A 22,900-nucleotide genomic window follows, 5' to 3' on the forward strand; every position below is an offset into this window, starting at 1 on the left:
AGTAAGTAGAGTGTGTTCCACATATGCCCACTGAGCATCAGTGAAGTTCATCCCATGGAGACGATCTTCAGCTCCTCTCTTCATGCACAAGTCAGCTGTTCACACAAGACAGAAGGATCATAAAGTTCATTCACACAGTGGAAGTACAGATTCTCTCTGATCTGCATTCACACAAACACAAACACACACACACACACACACACACACACACATACACACACACACAGAGGTGATGAGGGGTGACGGGGTTAATTATCTACACACACTAACACTGAAGTTCTTATATAAGGAACCACACTGTCTCTACCACTGGAGTTCTTATATAAGGAACCACACTGTCTCTACCACTGGAGTTCTTATTTCTTGTGTGTGTGATCAGTTCCTCTGTTGTGTCCCTCTAGTGATCTTGTTGATGAAACACATGTGATGTCACAGGTAACATCAGATCCTGTTAAAATGGAAAAGCCCGAATCCAGAAAACTAAATAAATTGAGTTTACCTGTCTCAATGTCTCTCTTCACTTTTTCCTGTTTAGCTGAAAGCAGAGAAATGTAACATCACCAAACAGATACTTATTGTTTTATGTGTGTCTAAATAAAATGTGAACATCAGTACACACAAGCTATTTGTGATCCCACCCAAAGGAACAGACTGAATCTGTTAGCACAGCTCACACTGACAGGAAGAGAACAGAACCACTTCTGATCTCATTAGTACAGAGACGAGTTTCAGACGTACTGACGATGGCTGATGTGTGTGATGTGTGATGATTTGTGAGTTTTCATATCTGACTTATTTTATCTTCTTAGACCACATCTGTAATTGACCTCAGCACACTGTAATAGTGTGAATGTCTAAATATATGGCATTTGAATAATAATAAAGTCTCTGGAGAACTGGAACGTAATATGAGACACTCCTGACACAGACAGACTAGATATGAGGACTGTGGGACAGGAATATAACTGTATATCTGTATATATATATAATTATATTCAATTACCTTGTTACACAACAACTGTAGATATGTTATTATACGAAATGGATCTGTACATTCTGTAGATTGTGTACATATATACACAACCATATACATTGTACATTGTGTATATAATCATAATATACATATATTGTACATACATTGTTAATATATTTTGTACATACATAGAATATATATATTTATCTTGCATATATATATTTCACATATAGAGAATATCTATATTTCTCTATGCACCCCTGTTTTCTTTCCCTCAATTTGGACAGAGCACTCTCCACCATTTCACTGCGAGTTATACTGTGTATGACTATGTATGTGACGAATAAACCAAACTTGAAACTTGAATATACTGAGTGACAGATACAGATTTACCTCTCCTTCTGTAATACATGACAACACCCACGAGTGCTGAGAGCAGGATCAGTACAACTGGAACAACGATGGCTGCTGTATAGTCAGGCCTGGGCAAGTGATCTGGAACACAATGAAAAAGATTCAGATTAAATATCCATCTGTGCAGTCACATATTGGTTCAAGAAAGAAGACAATAATTTATCTAAGGCTAAACAATAGCACATTATAAGCAATTATAAAAACACTCTCATAAATGTACTTATACTTTGGTAATTAAGTAACATTTGCATATTCTGAATGTTTTCCAGTAGTGTAAATTACTAGTGATGTTTTTCAGTAGTGTAAATCACCAGTGATGTACTTCAGTAGTGTAAATCACCAGTGATGTACTTCAGTAGTGTAAATTACCAGTGATATTTTCCAGTAGTGTAAATTACCAGTGATGTTTTCCAGTAGTGTAAATTACCAGTGATGTCGATCTTTTCCTCCGTCACGTTCTGCCCCTGTGTCACTCTGCAGATGTAGGTGTTGGTATCACTGCTGTGTGCAGTGAGGCTGCGTCTCACATAAAACCCTTCACCATCTTCACATGACTCTTTTACTCCAGCAGGCACTTCTACTCCTTTACTGTCCAGCCACTGGAGTTCAGGTACAGGCCACCAGCCCTTAGAGTCACACCGTAGAAGAACCCCACCTGAGGCAGTGCCCAGTACAGTGATCTCTGGGGCTCCTCCAATAACTGTGGATTAAAAAGACCAAAGACTGAAATAGCACTGTCTTGTTTCTGCTTACATAAACACTTATTAAAACAGTATCCATTATAATAAAGTATGTTTGAAATGCAATGACTTACCTTCAATTTTCAGTAGAACACTGACTTGACCGCTCCAATGCGCAGAATCAACTTGACATCTGAACTGTCCTCCATCAGACACTTTAACGTTCTTCAGTAGCAGTGAGGTGTTGCCATACTGTAGCTCCTCTTTAAACAGAGCTGTTCTCTCTCTCGATGAAGGCATCTGTGTATCATTCTTGTCTTCTTTATTCTTATAGTGATGTACCAGGATGTCTCCTAGATCCTGTCTGCTCCACTTCACTTCCATGTCCACAGCACTCATGGTGGGTTTGATGGAACACGGCAGAACGATGTCAGAACCAGGAGCAGCAACAACAGGCACAGCTGGACCCTCCATGTTAAACTCCTGAGCTCCTACAATGAGAAACATCACCATGCTGGATGTTCACATGCACTCCACATATTACACACACACCAGTATGGCTGATGAATAAGGAGGTGATTACACACCATGTGCACTAAAGGACATTTGGGGGAATATTCATGATCCACATGTGATGGAATAAAGACAAAGACTAAATGTTACAGGCATGAACATGGAGACACTTCTGTATCTGTATTTATTTATCGCTACCACACACACACACACACACACACACACACACACACACACACACACACACACACACACACACACACACACACACACACACACACCTTCCAAACAAAGCCAGCCTACCACAGACTACATTACCCACAAGCCCACTGTGTGTTCCCAGTCTTGTTCTCCTCCTTGTGTTTCCTGTATAAACTGTTCTGTTGTTGGTCTGTGTGAAGTCTCGTTTGTCTGGTCATCTGTTTCTGAGCCGTTTTGTGATCTATTGTTTTTGCTCTCTTGCCTGCTCCTATATTGGTTCTTATATATCATCACCTGCTACCTGGATTGTGATCTCTGCCTGTTTCGTGACGTCTTTGAACCATCCCTGTGATATTAACATCAGCAGGTACTGGATTGGTACCAGATTCTCTGGCTGCACAAGGCCAGCTGTTAAATCAGCATCACCAGCGTCTGGAGTCACTAGGCAATGTGGCAGAGGAACTCGCTCAGCAATCTCAGCATCTTACTGCGCTGGTTCCTTCGGTAACTGCGCTTACGCATCGCCTGGCAACATTAACATCCAGTGAGGTGAGAACACCAGGTGTGGTCACACTCCAGACTCCTGCCACTAGTGGGTCTCCCTTTCCTCTACCGGAAAAGTACAATGGAAACCCAGCAGGCCGTCAGGGGTTTTTGCTGCAGTGCTCTGTGTACTTTGCCCATCGACCTCCCTGTACAGAGTATGTGTGCATTTCATTGATCATATTATTAGTAGTAGTAGTATTAGTATTAGTTGTTGTTGTTATTATGCGGTAGAGTGCTGGAGTGGGTAAACACAGTCGGCACCGAGCGTGGAGAGAGAACCAGAGACCTTGTAGCCTTTTCACCTCCTGATTTCATTCTGTTTTTGATCCTCCCCTACAAGGCGAGGAGAGCAGAGATGTTTCATTTAAAGCAGGGCTCCCGCCCCACTGCTTCCACTGTTCAAATACTGCTGGTAATTTCTCACAGGATCAGTCCAGAGTGATCCACCTTAGACTTCCACAGAGGCCTTGAAACCACCTGCATCAGAGCCTCTGATCTGCACTTACAGACCCAAAGTCCTCTGACCTTAAGAAACCCCAGAAACATTATTCATCTTTATGCTTTCAAACACAGTCATGCACCACTCTGCACCTGTTACAGAGAGCACCAAAGCCCATTATAATTAGATCTCAGATCACTTCATGAAAACACAGAATAACGTTTGGCCTTTGCTTCACCCCAACATTTCTCTAGCTCAGGTTTACAGTAAGAGGGGAGCAGCTGTGCTGCTTCATCCCTGTGACTGCACCACAGATCTAGTGGAAGGGCGTGAGCCTGCTGTCCGTATCTTCTACCACAGACAATAAGGCCATGGAGGACTACATCACCGAGGCGTCTGCAGGATGGTACATCCGTCATTCCACAGCAGCGGATGGATTATTTTTTATTTATATATATCGATCCAGTCCCCATACCAGAAAGACCATGGTCGCCCTTAGCGACAGATTTCAGAACCGACCTACTACTGTCAGAAGGAGAGACGACTGTTCTCACTATGGTGCTCCATCTCTCCAAGGTCATGCGGTTTGTGGGTTTGCTCTCACGCCCTTCAGTCAGCTTTTACTGCTTCATACTGCTGAGCTGTAGCTCTGGTGGAGATACTCACACTGTACGTTTATTCTCCTCCCTTATAGTTCCACTCCCATTCATTGGGAGCATGAATGCAGGACTCAGTAAAGAGCAGGAGCCTGGAGACTCATCCTGACTCTCATGTGTTTGTTTGAGTTTGGCTTACTGTTGAAGTGTGTGCACTTATACACACACACACACACACACACACACACACACACACGTCTGAGTGTAGATCAGTTTAACTCTGTACTGTTATAAACACTGTGTGTGTGAGTGTAGATCAGTTTAACCCTGCACTGTTATAAACACTGTATGTGTGTGTGTGTGTGTGTGTGTGTGTGTGTGTGTGTAGATTAGTTTAACCCTGCACTGTTATAAACACTGTGAGTGTGTGTAATTCAGTTTAACCCTGTACTGTTATAAATACTGTGTGAGTGTAGATCAGTTTAACCCTGCACTGTTATAAACACTGTGTGAGTGTAGATCAGTTTAACCCTGCACTGTTATGAACACTGTGTGTGTGTGTGTAGATCAGTTTAACCCTGCACTGTTATAAACACTGTGTGAGTGTAGATCAGTTTAACCTGTACTGTTATAAACACTGTGTGTGAGTGTAGATCAGTTTAACCCTGTACTGCTATAAACACTATGTGAGTGTGTGTAGATCAGTTTTACTCTGTACTGTTATAAACACTGTGATATTTCAGTTTTGATGAAAAAAAAACCAGTCACAATAATTCATTATAATAACAGTCAAGTACAAATTATATAATCTTCATTAAATAAATAATTTATCTCTATATATAATAATTATTTAAACAATCTATTATTAGGTGAGTTTAGGTGCAGCCTCTGAAATGTATTAACTAATATTTTGTAACAGACATTTTTCTCTTCAGTTCACACGCACGATAGCTAAGAGGAAGTAATAACTGAACAGGACACATTTCCTCCCCAGTGTGACGTGTGCTGTGTAAAATGTCTCTAATATGTGCAGTGCTGTGACTATTGGTGTTGAGGAGTCTGGCCAGCATGTCATGTGATGGAGGTTACTGTACCTGAGAGAGACCAGTGGAGGAACAGAATCACCCAAACACACTTCATCTCTGAAAGAGAACAAGGTGGCATATTAGTGTATATACATTAAACTCTCTCACAACTGAATACAACATGCCTACATTTAAACTGTTTTGAAACACTAAAAGCACAAAGTTTAGTCCAGATCATAAAGTCACCAGCAGGTGTCACTGTTTGTCTGCTCCCTGAACGGCTCCTACAGCACATGATTTAAAGGGTCCACAGACATCTGAGGTGTTTTAGCTCTTTACAAATTACAGATGGAACTGTAAATACAGCTGTGGTCATGCATGATGGATTCCACACCCTGAGTCTACCGTCATATAATTAACACCACACCCTGAATCTACTATCATATAATTAACACCACACCCTGATTCTACCATCGTATAATTAACACCACACCCTGAGTCTACCATCGTATAATTAACACCACACCCTGAGTCTACCATCGTATAATTAACACCACACCCTGAGTCTACCATCATATAATTAACACCACACCCTGAGTCTACCATCATGTAATTATCACCACACTCTGAGTCTACCATCATATAATTAACACCACACTGAGTCTACCATTACATAATTAACACCACACTCTGAGTCTACTGTCGTATAATTAACACCACACCCTGAATCTACTATCATATAATTAACACCACACCCTGACTCTACCATCGTATAATTAACACCACACCCTGAGTCTACCATCGTATAATTAACACCACACCCTGAGTCTACCATCATATAATTAACACCACACACTGAGTCTACCATCATATAATTAACACCACACCCTGAGTCTACCATCATGTAATTATCACCACACTCTGAGTCTACCATCATATAATTATCACCACACTCTGAGTCTACCATCATATAATTAACACCACACTGAGTCTACCATTACATAATTAACACCACACCCTGAGTCTACTGTCGTATAATTAACACCACACCCTGAATCTACTATCATATAATTAACACCACACCCTGACTCTACCATCGTATAATTAACACCACACCCTGAGTCTACTGTCGTATAATTAACACCACACGCTGACTCTACCATCATATAATTAACACCACACCCTGAGTCTACCATCATATAATTAACACCACACAATGAGTCTACCATCATATAATTATCACCACACCCTGAGTCTACCATCATGTAATTATCACCACACCCTGAGTCTACCATCATGTAATTATCACCACACTCTGAGTCTACCATCATATAATTATCACCACACTCTGAGTCTACCATCATATAATCAACACCACACACTGAGTCTACCATCATATAATTATCACCACACCCTGAGTCTACCATCATGTAATTATCACCACACTCTGAGTCTACCATCATATAATTATCACCACACTCTGAGTCTACCATCATATAATTAACACCACACTGAGTCTACCATTACATAATTAACACCACACTCTGAGTCTACTGTCGTATAATTAACACCACACCCTGAGTCTACTATCATATAATTAACACCACACCCTGACTCTACCATCGTATAATTAACACCACACCCTGAGTCTACCATCGTATAATTAACACCACACCCTGAGTCTACCATCATATAATTAACACCACACACTGAGTCTACCATCATATAATTAACACCACACCCTGAGTCTACCATCATGTAATTATCACCACACTCTGAGTCTACCATCATATAATTATCACCACACTCTGAGTCTACCATCATATAATTAACACCACACTGAGTCTACCATTACATAATTAACACCACACCCTGAGTCTACTGTCGTATAATTAACACCACACCCTGAATCTACTATCATATAATTAACACCACACCCTGACTCTACCATCGTATAATTAACACCACACCCTGAGTCTACTGTCGTATAATTAACACCACACCCTGACTCTACCATCATATAATTAACACCACACCCTGAGTCTACCATCATATAATTAACACCACACCCTGAGTCTACCATCATATAATTAACACCACACAATGAGTCTACCATCATATAATTATCACCACACCCTGAGTCTACCATCATGTAATTATCACCACACCCTGAGTCTACCATCATGTAATTATCACCACACTCTGAGTCTACCATCATATAATTATCACCACACTCTGAGTCTACCATCATATAATCAACACCACACACTGAGTCTACCATCATATAATTATCACCACACCCTGAGTCTACCATCATGTAATTATCACCACACTCTGAGTCTACCATCATATAATTATCACCACACTCTGAGTCTACCATCATATAATTAACACCACACTGAGTCTACCATTACATAATTAACACCACACTCTGAGTCTACTGTCGTATAATTAACACCACACCCTGAGTCTACTATCATATAATTAACACCACACCCTGACTCTACCATCGTATAATTAACACCACACCCTGAGTCTACTGTCGTATAATTAACACCACACCCTGACTCTACCATCATATAATTAACACCACACCCTGAGTCTACCATCATATAATTAACACCACACTCTGAGTCTACCATCATATAATTAACACCACACCCTGAGTCTACCATCATATAATTAACACCACACTCTGAGTCTACAGGGTAGGTTTACCACAGCCAGATTCTCCCACTGCAGGGAGACGCTCCAGCCAAGCAGATCTCCTTCTCCTGAGCACTACTGTGCAACACCTCTTCTTCCTACTAATCACTCTCTGTCCTCTTACGTACACTCTCCTCACTGCCTTCTTTGTAAAGTTTTACCATCTCAGTCTGCATGCCATCGTAACATCTCCATTTCTTCCCCAGATTATGCTTCACTCCCAGACGTTCGGTACCTTCTGGACTCAGGCTACCGGTTCTGTCCCTGGATTTGTGATCTCCTGGTCACCAACGCCAACCCTGCGTTATTCTCTAAGAACTAGGGACAGTCAGGGTCCGTCTCTACAGTCAGAAGGAGCGTTCTGTACTCTGTTTAAAGCTGCATTTGACTACCCAGCCCCAGGAAGGGAGACACAGTAACAGTACGTGAGAGAGTTCTGCACTATCGCTGCAGGCAGTGGGTGGAGTCCGACAGCTCTGAGAAGAGTGTTTCACAGGGGGCTCATGAGGGAACTACAGGTCTACTACACAAACCTGTCTGAACACACAACTAGCTACTGAGGAAATAAAAGAGTGTTAACAGGGAACAGAGGCCTAACAGTGCATTAGACAGATTAATAAAGTAAAACAGAAGGGAGTGTAGAGAGTCTGTGTCCTTTCAGAATGATTTGCATTCAGGGTAGAGGCCTCTGCAGGCTTCAGCAAAGGATCCTGGGTAGGCTTTGGTGGGCCTCAGGGTAAGATATGACCTCTCCACCAGGCTCAGGACCGTATAGTAAAACAATCTTCTTCAGGACAAGGTCAAGAGAATCTTCTCTTGGAATGTGGTGGTAACGGGTTACAACTGGTGTGGGTGTTGAATATCAGCTTGCATATGTTGACTAATGTATGGTTTGGATGTAATGGTGGTGAATGCAAACACTAGTGTGTAAAAATGTGAATACATAAACACTTCTGACCAGTGTATAAAAATGTGAGTTCTTTGTTTGATTGTTAGACATTCTCTGGAGGTGCCTCAATAATGCTTGTTAACGTTAACCTGCAATAAAGGATGGACCAGCTATTCTCTTCTACTGATTCTGAAGTCTGCATCTTCATTTTATATTTGAATGTTTGACTAAGACTAGCTGACTGGGGATTTAGGAACTACACTATTACCATCGATAACCTACAATGCACCCACTGCTCAAGACAAGACAGTCCAGCAGTCTATGAGAGTGGTTCACTTTCACTCCTCTCCCAACGTCTGGATCATGGATGAAGTGACGTCCATGCAAGTGGAGAGATCAAAGCATGAGAGGAACAGACGCATCTCCCTGGGTCGTTGCCTCCATCGTGGTGTAGAAGGTCATTTTCATGCACAGTGGCCCATACGACCTGAGAGGAGAGAAGAGGCCGCCCGACCCACAGCACCAGTGAAGCGTTCTTCCTTATTTTTACTGAAACACAACCAACTAACCCTGCGTCCCCATCCCTGCACCTGCCACACTTGTTAGTTTTATGTCTCAGTAAAGTGAATGAGGGAGATGCTCGACTTCTTATGATCTAATTCATACTGAGTCACCAAAGTTCAAATAGCCACAGTAATCCGAGACTGAACACCAATACAAAATAAGAAATATAATCAGACGACTGAGATACCAAACCAAAGAACAGACATGTCAAGAAAATAAATGAGAGACCAAAACAACCCAGATATCATGTACAAGGTGAGCAGAACTGGGGAGAACAACAGCCAATGAACATCACCAGATAAACAGGGAAGAGGGAACTAGATGTGACCAACTACACTTAAAAGCCAATAGAAGAACTGGACTGAGCACAGCTCAACAGGGAAGGGACTATGGCATCCACAGACAGCCCATCAGCAAGTACTAAGTGGAATACAGCAGACTTGGACTGACTACGGTTACGATAAAAGGGGGAACTTGAAAAAATGAGCAACGACTGGGCAACCTAAAGACAGAGAACTAAATATATAAGACAGAAATCTGACTAAAAGAATCAGGCTAAACGGAGAACTATAAAGAGATGGCTGCTAGAGTACTGTACTACATCAGCACTGTAATCTGAACTGTTCTGGCTGCTACCGGTGACTGCTATGTTCAGTATAGCATGTCACTGACTCCTATGCACAACCCACTTTACATATTCCCAGTACTGTGTACTGGTCAAAATAAATGTACTGTCTGTTCATTGTGTATTGGTCCTGTCCTGTATTTATTTATTGTATGACATTATTGCACTGTATTGTTTGTGTAGTGTGTTGTCTGTTGCACTTGTTTTGTGGTGCACCATGGTCCTGGAGGAACATTGTTTCGTTGTTGCTGTGTACTTGTATACAGCTGAAATGACAATAAAGCCTCTTTGAGCCTTTGAGATAGAAAATGTACAAAGTACGAGAAACGTTTAAATGAGAGGAATGGACAGACTGAGGGAGATTGGTAGTGAAGAGCAATGACCAGGTTTAAATACACACCTAGTGAGGGACAGTGAGGAACAGGTGATGGTGATGAGGGGCGGAGATGCAAAACAAGGGAAAAGACCAGAGAACAACACACAAGGATCGGTTACCAAGGGAACCGCGACGCTAGCAGAGGGGGATCGTGACAGGATGCTCTTAAAGGTGCGTTAGTCGCCCCCCTTCAATAACTCAAATAAACTGTGAAATATAGAGAACGTGATAATAAGACCTGTTATATTAGCAGTGGCATAAGCACATGTGTATCAGCTGTATGTTTGAAAAACTGCTCCCTTGACTGGAGGCTTGTCTGTGTTTACACTGACCTCCTGTCAATCTCTTTGAGACACCCCCTACACCCCCATTACTCCGCCCACAACTCCAGCTGATTGGCTAAGAAAACATAACGGAATCCAGCGAGCACCCTGCATCACCAGGTTCTAGTCAGCAAAAGACCCACGCTGTGCTTCCAAAAAATGTCATGATAAGAATAGAGTTAACACCGGAAATGCCTTTCCAAAATGGGAAGATATTTGGATGCAGAGCATGAGAGTGAGAGAGAGAAAGAGAGAGAGAGAGACGGCGAAAAAGACAGAGAGAGAGACACACACAGAGAGAGAGCGAGCCTTCGCTTTAACGTCTAACTGGACTTTAGCTGGGCTGCCTGATTTCTACACAACACTTCAGTCATGTCACATAACTTTATATAATATGCAGTTTATGCGTGACCGGGGAGAGGGTGTACTTAATAAACCAGAAATAATAATAACCTTCATAAATAGTGAAATAATTAGGACTGTTTAAATGATGGTTCATTAAGTTAAGATGTAGTACTCTCATCTAAACATCATCTACACAGTGTGACACACCTCAGTACTACATCTTAACTTTATGAACTAAGGTGTGTCCCCCTGTTTAGATGGTAGATGTAGTACTAAGCTGTGTCCCACTGTTTAGATGGTGTTTAGACGGTAGATGTAGTACTAAGGTGTGTCCCTGTGTTTAGATGATGTTTAGATGATAGATGTAGTACTAAGGTGTGTCCCTGTGTTTAGATGATGTTTAGATGATAGATGTAGTACTAAGGTGTGTCCCTGTGTTTAGATGATGTTTAGATGATAGATGTAGTGTGTTGCACTGTTTAGATGGTGTTTCGATGATAGATGTAGTGTGTCCCACTGTTTAGATGGTGTTTCGATGATAGATGTAGTACTAAGGTGTGTCCCTGTGTTTAGATGATGTTTAGATGATAGATGTAGTGTGTCCCACTGTTTAGATGGTGTTTCGATGATAGATGTAGTACTAAGGTGTGTCCCTGTGTTTAGATGATGTTTAGATGATAGATGTAGTGTGTCCCACTGTTTAGATGGTGTAGATGATGTGTAGATTTGTCTCGTTGGATTATCATCTGGTTGGTTAAGGTCGGCTCTGAGTTCACTTACTTTTGTCTTAGATTCTGTGAAATTCAAGGCTTGTTGTCTAAACCTATTTGTTAGTTGCTTGGTAGCGGTAATTACTCACTACAAGTGTAGTCTCGCCTGACATTAGGAGTGAATTGAGGGGCAGGTTCAGCACTTATTGAACTGAGTTAGGATGACTCATGTCATGTGTCTGTAGCAGTAATCAACATCTGGAGAAGGTTTGGTGGTGGTCTCAATCAGTTCATCTACATCTACATCTACATCTACATCTCACCTACAGGACTTCACAAACTCAGTTAAGTATCTTCTCATATTATCTCAAACATCCACAAATCAAGCATCTGAAATGTGCTTCACAATTCCTGTCCACATATCCCACAGATCTCCTCGACACAATCATAGACGTCTCAATCTCAGCAACCTCACTGACTCACAACGCTTCACACCATCACATATCGTGGTGGCAGGAGGGCTCTGGAACTGCCAATCTGCTGTCCAGAAATCTGACTTCATCTCAGCATTAGCATCCCTCCACTTCCTGCACTTCCTGGCTCTGACAGAAACATGGATCAGCCCTGAGAACTCAGTGACTCCGGCTGTCCTGTCCTCTGCCTTTTCATCCACACATTCTCCGAGGCGTCTCAGCGACTCCGGCTGTCCTGTCCTCTGCCTTTTCATCCACACATTCTCTGAGGCGTCTCAGCAGGGGTGGTGGCACAGGTTTACTAATGTCTCCAGAGTGGCGTTTCACTCCACTTTCCTTTTCTACACTTTCCATCTCCTCTTTTGAATTTCATGCCATTACAGTGTCTTTCCCCACCAAACGCCCTCCAAGTTCCCCAGATCACTTCATTGATGAGCTCGACAGCCTTCTGAGTCAATTCCCCATTGAAGGAAATCCACTCATTCTCCTTGGTGACTTCAACCTTCCATCAGACAAGCTGCATTCCTCCTGCATCCTTCCGCTGTTGACAGCATTTGGCCTCACCCTCAACCGCTCTCCTCCGACTCACAAAGCAGGCAATATTCTGGACCTGATCTTCACCCGTACCACCACAACATCGGACATCAAAGACACCCCCCCTCCACCTCTTGGACCATCACTTTCTATCCTTCTCTCTCTCCCTTCCTTCTCTTTCCATCCAGTCCTCCCCAACATGTTCCTCCTCCTTCCATCACAATATGCACTCCAACTCCCTCTTCCCTTACTTCTACTATTTTGTCCATCCTTCCTCACCCTGACTCTCTATTCTCTCTCTCTTTGGATACAGTTACGAATACTTTCATTTCTACACTCTGCTCATCAGTGAATCTTCTGTGCCCTCTCTCCTCTAGACCTGCTAAGTCCTCCCCACCTGCCCCCTGGCTAACAGAAACACTTGCACAGGAGAGAACTAAGGACTGCAGAGAGGTGGTGGAGGAAATCTCACGTAGATTCAGACCTCAGCTCATACAAGTCTCTCCTTTCCAAGTTCTCAATGGAAGGAACATCTGCAAAGTCATCCTACTACAGAGAGAAATTCAAATCATCATCATCTGATCCATGCAAGCTCTTCACTATTTTTTCTTCTCTCCTTAATCCTCCCCCTCCTTCCTCATCTCTTACTCTGGAGGATTTTATCACCTTCTTTGAGGAGAAGGTTGCAGCAATCCACCAGTCCTTTTCCTCTGTTCCCACCCCTCCAACCAACGTGCATTCCCCAACATCCAACTCTCTCACTTCTTTTTCTCCTCTCTCCTCAGATGAAATTCTTCAACTCCTGACTTCCAGCGATCCGACTACGTGTCCGCTGGATCCGATTCCTTCTGCTCTGTTCCAGACAGTCATCAACAACTCCTTATCTTCTGTATGTGTGCCTACTGCATTCAAAACCGCCAGGGTGGTACCAATCCTCAAGAAGGCCACACTTGACAGCTCCAGTGTTACCAACTACAGACCGGTATCACTTCTCTCTTTCCTCTCAAAAGTTTAGATGGTGTTTAGACGGTAGATGTAGTACTAAGGTGTGTCCCTGTGTTTAGATGATGTTTAGATGATAGATGTAGTACTAAGGTGTGTCCCTGTGTTTAGATGATGTTTAGATGATAGATGTAGTACTAAGGTGTGTCCCTGTGTTTAGATGATGTTTAGATGATAGATGTAGTGTGTTGCACTGTTTAGATGGCCCTTGAACGAGCAGTTTATAATCAATATAATCAGTCTCTTTTTCACACCCAGAAGCAGCTGCATGATCCCAATCAGTCTGGCTACAAACTGGCACATTCTACAGAAATGGCCCTCATAACGGTGACTGAGAAACTTCATGCCGCTAAAGCTGCCAAACAGTCATCTGTTTTGATTCTTCTAGACCTTTCAGCAGCCTTTGACACAGTGAACCACACCATTCTTCTCTCTGTTCTTTCCAGGCTTGGTGTGACTGGCTCTGCTTGGAAATGGTTTCAGTCCTATCTGGATGGACAGTGACATGGAGCGGATCCACATCCAAACCATGTAGACTCTCCACTGATGTTCCACAAGGCTCAGTATTACACCCTATTCTCTTCTCTTTGTATACTTGTTCTCTTGGTGATGTAATATCTTCTAATGGTTTCTCCTACCACTGACACTCAATTATTTATTTCTTTTCCACCCTCTGACACGCAGGTCTCCAGACGTATCTTGGCATGCTTGACTAACATCATGTCATGGATGACAGCCCACCACTTGAAGCTCAACCCCAGTAAAACAGAGCTTCTGTTCATCCCAGGTACTCCCAACCCTTACCATGACCTCACTGTTTCCTTTGAGGACTCCCTGGTATCACCATCCGAAGCTGCCCATAACTGGGCAAAACTTTGGACAACCAGTTGTCCTTCTCAACTCATGTTTCTAATCTAACCCAGTCTTGCAGATTCCTCCTTTGTAACATATGAAGGATTCGACCCTCTCTTTCGCAGGAAGCTACCCAGGTGCTTGTGCAGTCTCTTGTGATCTCAAAGCTAGACTACTGCAACATCAAACCCCTACAACTTGTCCAGAATGCAGCTGCACGACTGGTCTTCAATCTTCCGATGTTTACACGTTACTCCACTGCTGCGCTCCCTTCATTGGCTCCCAGTAGCTGCACGTATCAGATTTAAAACCTTGATGGTTGCCTACAAAACCAAAAATGGACCAGCCCCTTCATACATGAGGTCAATGGTCAAAGCCCGATCCGTACCTTGAGTACTTCGAACCTCAAGTACGGCTCGGCTTGAAATACCTTGCTTCAGGTCTTATGGACGACAAGCATCGAGACTATTTTCTGTCCTGGCTCCAAGATGGTAGGATAAACCATCATTGGTATGTTTAATTCTAACCTACTGTACTGTATTTGAATATATTCTATGATTAAATGACAAAGCACTTTTGTAAGTCGCTCTGGATAAGAGCGTCTGATAAATTCCATAAATGTAAAAGATGTTTAGATGATGTTTAGATGGCAGTTCATAAAGTTAAGATGTAGTACTAAACTGTGTTTAGATGGTGTGTACATGGTGTTTAGATGGTAGTTCATAAAGTTAAGCTGTAGTATTAAGGTGTGTCCCTCTGTTTAGATGATGTTTAGATGGTGTTTAGGTAGTAGTTCATAAAGTTAAGATGTAGTACTAAGGTGTTTCCCTCTGTTTAGATGATGTTTAGATGGTGTGTAGATGGTGTTTAGATGGAGGTTCATAAAGTTCAAATGTAGTATTAAGGTGTGTCCCTCTGTTTAGATGGTGTGTAGATGGTGTTTAGACGGAGGTATATAAAGTTCAGATGTAGTATTAAGGTGTGTCCCTCTGTTTAAATGATGTTTAGATGGTGTGTAGATGGTGTTTAGATGGAGGTTCAAAAAGTTCAGATGTAGTACTAAGGTGTGTCCCTCTGTTTAGATGGTGTGTAGGTGGTGTTTAGATGGTGGTTCATAAAGTTCAGATGTAGTATTAAGGTGTGTCCCGCTGTTTAGATGATGTTTAGATGGTGTGTAGATGGTATTTAGATGGAGGTTCGTAAAGTTCAGATGTAGTATTAAGGTGTGTCCCTCTGTTTAGATGGTGTTTAGATGGAGGTTCATAAAGTTCAGATGTAGTATTAAGGTGTGTCCCTCTGTTTAGATGATGTTTAGATGGTGTTTAGATGGAGGTTCATAAAGTTCAGATGTAGTATTAAGGTGTGTCCCGCTTCCACTGTGCTCGACGCACAGCTGCGTGTTCAGTGCGGCCGCACCCATCTGAGAAACTTCAGAGTGGGGCCCTGCTAGGGGTCTGAGCTTATGTCTTAGTTCGTAGATTTAGTCTTACTGGTAGAAATGATAATGTCATACAAAACAACAGCGATGCTTAAGTCTGTTTACTTATCTGAGCACAACAGTTAATCGGTGCTGCGGTTAAACTGGCCGCCGCTCGTCAAACACGGTTAACGTAACCGTAACCTAAACCGCTGTATCAATACAGACCGAAGAACCAACCCAGAAGCACCTACATTAGACATTAACGTGTAATTAATGCGTGTTATTCATTCAGGTTTATGATTTCCTTCGTTGTTGAAAATGAATCCAACAAAAGGAAACCAAATAAAAGCGAACTCACCCGATCTGTCAAACCAACTCTGCGGCGGCAAATCTGCTACAAATAAACCTTCAGGAGTTCAATCAGGAGAATAAAACCTTCCTGTAACAACGCAAATGTCCTTTAAAACATGAAACTGTTTAACAAACTCGCACCATTACACCGAAGAAACACAAACTTGTGCACAAAATGGCAGAGCTGGACTTTACTTCCATACGGCCGGGTCCCGATGATTCCAATTGGAATCCTATTGGATGGACGCCCCCTAATGGTTTTCATTGGCTGCTTCTCACGTCATTCTTCCTGCATGGCTCCGGTCCCGGTTACTGACCGTCTGGGTCTGAATGTCCAGCGCTGCATTACACTGAACCCAGTGAGTCACACTTTTAGTCAGATAAATAACATTTAGTCGTCGGAGGACCAGCGGTTGTTCCTTTGCCTCTGTAATCTGGTACAAAGTGAGGGGAGTGTTTCAGTGTGAGAATGTGGAAATGTTGAACAAACTCTTGCTGAAGGAATCTGAGAATTTACTCCAGTCTACGCCACCTTCTAAGAAATTTTACATCAAGATTTTAGTGAAGATTAAGCCACAGTGTTCATTTACAGTAAAGAATCGTTTTGTTTATTTAAAAAACTACCATTAAAACTGTGAACATTATCTCATATAGTAAATTATCAAAGCAGTGTTAATCCAAAATCTATGAAGAAATGTATTTGTTCCACACAGAATTATAATGTAAATAATTTACAGTTCAAATGTAATGTTAAACAAATGTATGATGGATGTACCAGCAGCACACTGTACTGAAACTACACGCAATAAAAAGGCCAAAATTAACCATGTCATTATTACCCTCATTGTTCATAACAGCTTTAGTTGTTGGGGATTCATTAGGGATTGTTAGGGACAGTGATATGAGATACATACAGATACATGCAGTAATGTATACCTTCTACTTCTGAACATTTATTATTGCAAGCTTTTCTCTAGTTTTTAGTGAAATACAATCACAACAGACTGTTCTGCAGCAATTAACAGAACACGGATATGACTTTAAAAGGGTACAAAAACCCTGTAATAAGGAATGAACATCATACTAAATCTTTACTTTTCTAAGTGAAAACGCTACACCACCATCTCCTCATTGTGGGCGTGTCCTCTTATTAGTAAAAGAAAAACTCAAATCTAAACAGTGCATAAGTGACGCTCTGGTGACTTCAGTAAGTAACTTTCCTTACCTCTGTAACATCCGCCCAGTAGAGAAGTACAGCGTAAAGTGCAGGAGTGTAGCGATCAGTGTATTTAACATGAGCTCATTTGGGACACAGAAGAAAAATGTGGATGTTGGGGTAATAAAATGATATTGTAAGGAGAAAAATAGGGACGGTCCAGAATAAACTGGCTTCATGCAGGAAAGGCCTCTGTAGGCTTCAGTGTAAATCGTCAGGAGGCCTCTTTGACAGAAATCTAGGGGCCTCAGTCGAGGGGGAGCCTTGGTTCAAGGACGGGACATCCGGCCAAACACCGGAAGAAACAATATGGGCAACACTGGAAGAAACAATATGGGCAGCCGGTGATGTAGAATATGATTGCCTTTAAAAAAATAGAAGTAGTTCAGGATGAACCAGATGGTACCAAGAACTGGTTGGTGTAAGTATTGAATATCAGTTTGCATACATTGAATAATGTTTGGTATGGAGAACAATAGTGGAACCTGGACAAGCTTTTATGAAAAAATAAATATGGTTATGAAGAAAATGTATAAAGGTGTGCCCACCTGAGACTGTTAGACATTCTCCATACAACGCCTCGCTTGTAACACTGAGCCCAGAATAAAGACGGGACCGGCTCTTCTCTTCAATTAATTCCAGAGTCTGCATCTTTATTTCTGTTTAGTGTGCACTGAGTAAACAGTCTTGAATTTAGGAAGATCTACGAACAACATTAATCGGTGGCCCGTACATGGAACAATTGGATCGATTGGTAACGGACCCACGCCGTGGGCAGGACAAAGCACCAGCTGCCGGACGAGCCAAAGCTGCACTGTTCTGTGACCGAGGTCAGAGTCCACACGCGCACTACCAAAGGTAAGCAGAACCCCTGTTAAAACATCCTGCATAGGTGGGATTCAGACCTCGTCCTCAGAGCCGTGTAGTCGGGTTTTGGGGTCTTAAGGGTGCAGACTGGGAACTGAAGGAGTGAGAACTGCCTGTTCAAATAGAAAATAACAAAAAAGGAGTGAAAGTTAGAAAATCAACCAGTAAAAGTGAAAATGGTTTCACACAAACGTACTATAAAAGGAAATAGTGAGGAAAAACGGTTTAATAAAAATGATGAAGAAAAATGTGCAGTGAATAAAGAGAGAGAGAGAGAGAGAGAGAGCGAGAGAGAGAGAGAGAGAAAGAGAATGAAGAGAGAGAAAGAGAGAGAGAGAATAAAGTGAGAGAAAGAGAGAGAGAGAATAAAGTGAGAGAAAGAGAGAGAGAAAGAAAGAGAGAGAGAGAGAGAGAGAGAGATAAAGCGAGAGAGAGAATGAAGAGAGAGAGAGAGAGAGAGAGAGAGAGAGAGAGAGAGAGATAAAGCGCTCCAGAGACATAAAAGTGCTGAAGAGATGAATGTGAAGTGCTGTTTGTTTCAGTCGTTTTGTCTAAATGTGACCACAACGAGTGAAGTGTAGAATAAAGGAGCTTGTGAGTAAAATGGCGTTGAGGGATAAGTGATGCATGTTTTGTTTAAGAACTGTCTGCTGTAACACGGCCACAACCAGGTTAGTGTGTCCCAGTGCCACACGTACCCTTCAGTAACTTTGTACGGTTACCATTAAGATAATAACGACAAGCTTGTAGAGGGGAGTTACTAAAATAACGAAGGAAGTGACTGGGTATGAGAGATCCGCCTAAACGTGATCATATCCGACTGTAAAAGTGCAGACATAAAAGTACAAACGTTTCAGAGATAAAGACAAACAAAGCAAATGATAGAGATACGATGTACATAAAAGAGCCAGAATGAATTTCAAACCTTGCCGGTGACAGTTACGGCCAGAGGGTGCGTACACACTAAAGCAGTAGCGAAGGGAGAAGGGTGGAGTTAAATATTACAGGATAAGAAATTCAACCAGAGTGAGTGGCGATTGATAGAATATTGTAATGGTGAACATTTAATATGCTCAAACAAACCCTGGCTAAGTGTGTTAATAGATGGTGGAGATTAATGAGGTGACTTAGGTTTGAGGGAAGAGACCTGCGGTTAAAGTACTCGCATGGACAGCGATTTGTTGTGCGAGACACAGGGAGTCCAGACTCATTTTTGGCTGGTGAAAATATATAGAAATTCAGCAGGTGTGGAGTGTTAATAAATCTTAAATTGTATCAACTAACCGAGTGGCATAATTTGGAGGAGGCAGAGGCTGTTTCCTCATGTTAAGTTAAGGGAGAGGATCAGGAGGGCATGAAAACAGGATGTGTTGTCTGCGGTGCTGAATTTGTTGCCGTCCAGCCCAGTGCCGTTCGAACTGCTGCCGACTCCCGCTGATGGGAGACGGTGGATTGGGGACGGGGGCTGATGACCTCCTTGGTGGTTGGCAGAGTTAATTCACTGAGCCCTGAGTATTGGACACAGGCATCTGTAAATGAGGCAGAAACAGTGAAAAAGGTCATTGCTGTGGGTAATTAAAATGAAGAGGCTTTGCTAGTCCCTATGAGCCAGCAGAGAGAAGCAGCTCCAGTACTTACAGAGTTGGGCTGGAATAAAGAGCTGCTTAGAGTACGAGCGATTAATGACACATGCGTGATTTATCGTCTGATGCAATGCCATTGTGTGGATGTGAGCAATATTAATTGAAACTGATACATGGCTGCTTATAGGGCGAGTTGTTGGACATTTGTGTTTACAAAAGAAAAGAATATTGTGGACGCGGAAAAGAGCAACTGGCTGGTGGCCGCCTGTCTGGAGATTAGCGATGACGCGTGAGGATGAATTGATAGAGACATTGAAAGCTGATTCTAATCTAGAGGCAGTTGTGTTGCACCACTTCAGGTCTGGATGGAGGTGGAAGGTGGAGTCGAGAATTCAGCATTTGTTTAGCTGCCCCAATACTGGTGAAGTGGTGAAAGAAGATTACTACAAGTATGAGGTGGTACTGAATTAGCGAGAGGTGACAGATGGCTCGTTACCATGACGAGTGTGGTGTGGTGCAGGTTTATCATAATACAGAGAAGCTATGGGGTAGAGAGAAAGCAGAAGCTTCTGGATGGTCTCATGTGGATCATGATGTGCTAAGAAAGAGATTTTCGTTATGCTGGGAAAAAAGAACCATTATACAATATTTTGAAGTTGAATTGGGAACTAGAAGCTCTTATGCAATGTACACAATGCTTACAAGATAATTAATGACCATGAACGCCAACTGTGTAGCATCCATCATAGACTGTACCATGCATACACTTGCCCACCACCCACAAGATCCTGTTAGACATTTACACAAAGTGGACCCCCTGCATAACCGCAGCAGAGGATACATATGAATGAATGAACGAATGAATGAATGAATGTTGTAATTACACAAAACAACAAGTGTAAGGTGCTGTGATTGTAAGTAGAAAATTGTTTGTTTTTACCAGGAAACCCAGTAGGCAGTCTGGTGATGCACAGAGGAGTGAGAGAGAGCCCTTAGTGAGAAGAAGAGCCCACACACACACACACACACACACACACACACACACTCACATACTCACACACACTCACATACTCACACACACTCACATACTCACACACACACACACACACACACACACACACACACACACACACACACACACACACACATACACATACACACACACTCACACAGTTGTTGTAATAGGGAAATAGATTTGATCAGCATACATTTTTCAAAACAGACTATAGCATGAGTGATGGGGACCAGGTTAAGCGGACATCACACCCCTAGACATGATGCTACCAGAAGGGACAAACAAGGAACTAATGATCCTTATGAAAAGATCGCAGAAAACGACTGAAGAAAAGGAAACGCATTGGCCTGTGAGACGATCCTTTGATGAAGAAACCTGCCAAATGGTTATGGGACTTATAGAGCAGGTGAAGAGTACAAAGAAAACTCAAGAGATCAAACAACAATGGGAACTGGTAATATTACGAGCATTTGAAAAACACGCAAGACAAGTTAAAGAAAAATAACTGGAATACAAAAAGAAAAATGAAGCAGAGATGTGCTGTGAGCAACCTCAAACAGTAAAAGAGAAACCACCACCCTCCGTCCCAAACCAGAAGAAAACAGCAAGAACATACCCAGTATTAGCAACAAGAGAATGGGTGGAAGCAGAAGTGAAAATGAGGGGTACCATGAGAATAAAATCACCTGATGAAAGCCAGACACCCAACAGAAGATCTGAGGACACCAGGCTATCCATCTAGGAGTGGGACATCTCAATTAACCCCACCCCTACTAAGCCCAGTGGAACCCCTTCATTCAACAAATAACAGGGGAACTCCATTCCTAGAGGGAACTCACATAAGTCCAGAAGCAGAATTTCATTCTAGAGGTCTACTTACAACCCCAAGAGCTGTGACCAGATCCCATGAAGCTGGATTTCATCCAAACACTCCGTACAGGAAGGACAAACGGAGACACGAACTACAGTCGAGTACTAAACGAGAGAGCAGCCCTCTGAGATGAAGGACAGAAGGGGAAGTAAGAATAGAAGAACAATAGCAGAAGAACAAGCAAGACAAAGACAAGACGACGTACGACGGGAAATGAGAAGAATGGAAGAAAAACTGGAAAGGAAACAGGATGTTCTGCAGAAAGGATCAGAAGGTGCAGAGGGAACAAGATGACATGTGTAGTCAGCAAGACAGAGACAAAGTGCAACAAGAGCTCAAAGCATCTGGAGAAGAAATGGCTCAGCAGTTGGCTGAGGTTGGCAAGAAAGGATGGGAAGGACCTGGAAGATGTATGGAGGCACAACCACAGAATGATTCAGAAACCATCCAGGTGGACCAAAGTGACAGTGAGGAGGAAGAAGACAGCGAACACTAAGAAGATCCAAGCGTCTACAGAATCAGCCAGATGTTCGGAGCTCAACATTCCCCACACAGCAGCGTGCTCTCATAGGGCAGGAGGTGGGCGTGGCAAACTGAGGCTTGGAGTGGCTATCTGGGAGAACTGGCATGGCTACTTCACACCAGAGACGCTGCGAATGGCAGGAGGGACGCAGTCATTTGAATACGCCCAGAGTAGCAGGCACTGTGCTACACACCCTCACTGAAGTGAGATGTATTGTGTGTGAATGCATGCGGATGTGTTTACGCATATGTGGGGGTGTGTGCGTGTG

The 22,900-nt window shown here is 42.6% G+C and overlaps 2 protein-coding genes across 15 annotated transcripts in view; both read right to left on the minus strand.

Moving 5' to 3' along the window:
* Positions 1 to 22,900, minus strand: part of LOC118240669 (ribonuclease inhibitor-like) — an 82,536-nt gene that overhangs the window by 10,978 nt on the left and 48,658 nt on the right. For 2 of the 9 annotated variants that reach the window (XM_081704118.1, XM_081704115.1), the window contains exons 1-7: positions 16,565 to 16,775; positions 5,457 to 5,504; positions 2,202 to 2,558; positions 1,815 to 2,087; positions 1,367 to 1,468; positions 500 to 535; positions 1 to 95 (exon numbers count right to left, since the gene is read on the minus strand). The exon at positions 1 to 95 is cut by the window's left edge and continues 101 nt beyond it. The exons of the other annotated variants lie outside the window; for them this stretch is intronic. In XM_081704118.1, coding sequence (XP_081560244.1) covers positions 1 to 95; positions 500 to 535; positions 1,367 to 1,468; positions 1,815 to 2,087; positions 2,202 to 2,558; positions 5,457 to 5,502 — 909 coding nt within the window. In that variant the 5' untranslated portion in view covers positions 5,503 to 5,504; positions 16,565 to 16,775. Of the gene's footprint in view, positions 96 to 499; positions 536 to 1,366; positions 1,469 to 1,814; positions 2,088 to 2,201; positions 2,559 to 5,456; positions 5,505 to 16,564; positions 16,776 to 22,900 lie in introns of those variants that run through there. 9 annotated transcript variants of the gene reach the window in all.
* Positions 17,143 to 22,900, minus strand: part of LOC118240539 (uncharacterized) — a 31,851-nt gene continuing 26,093 nt past the window's right edge. For 5 of the 6 annotated variants that reach the window (XR_014119154.1, XR_014119153.1, XM_081704612.1 and 2 more), the window contains 2 exons: positions 19,925 to 20,169; positions 17,143 to 18,753 (listed from right to left, as the gene is read on the minus strand). Coding sequence is in view for 4 of the 6 variants with exons in the window: in XM_081704612.1 (XP_081560738.1) it covers positions 19,985 to 20,169 (185 nt within the window). In the remaining 2 variants the exon portion in view is untranslated. The remainder of the gene's footprint in view (positions 18,754 to 19,924; positions 20,170 to 22,900) is intronic. The other variant, XM_081704610.1, reaches the window with a different exon arrangement.

This window comes from Electrophorus electricus, chromosome 21, assembly GCF_041902795.1.
Source record: "Electrophorus electricus isolate QZ-2024a chromosome 21, ASM4190279v1, whole genome shotgun sequence".
Classification (NCBI taxonomy): Eukaryota; Metazoa; Chordata; class Actinopteri; order Gymnotiformes; family Gymnotidae; genus Electrophorus; species Electrophorus electricus.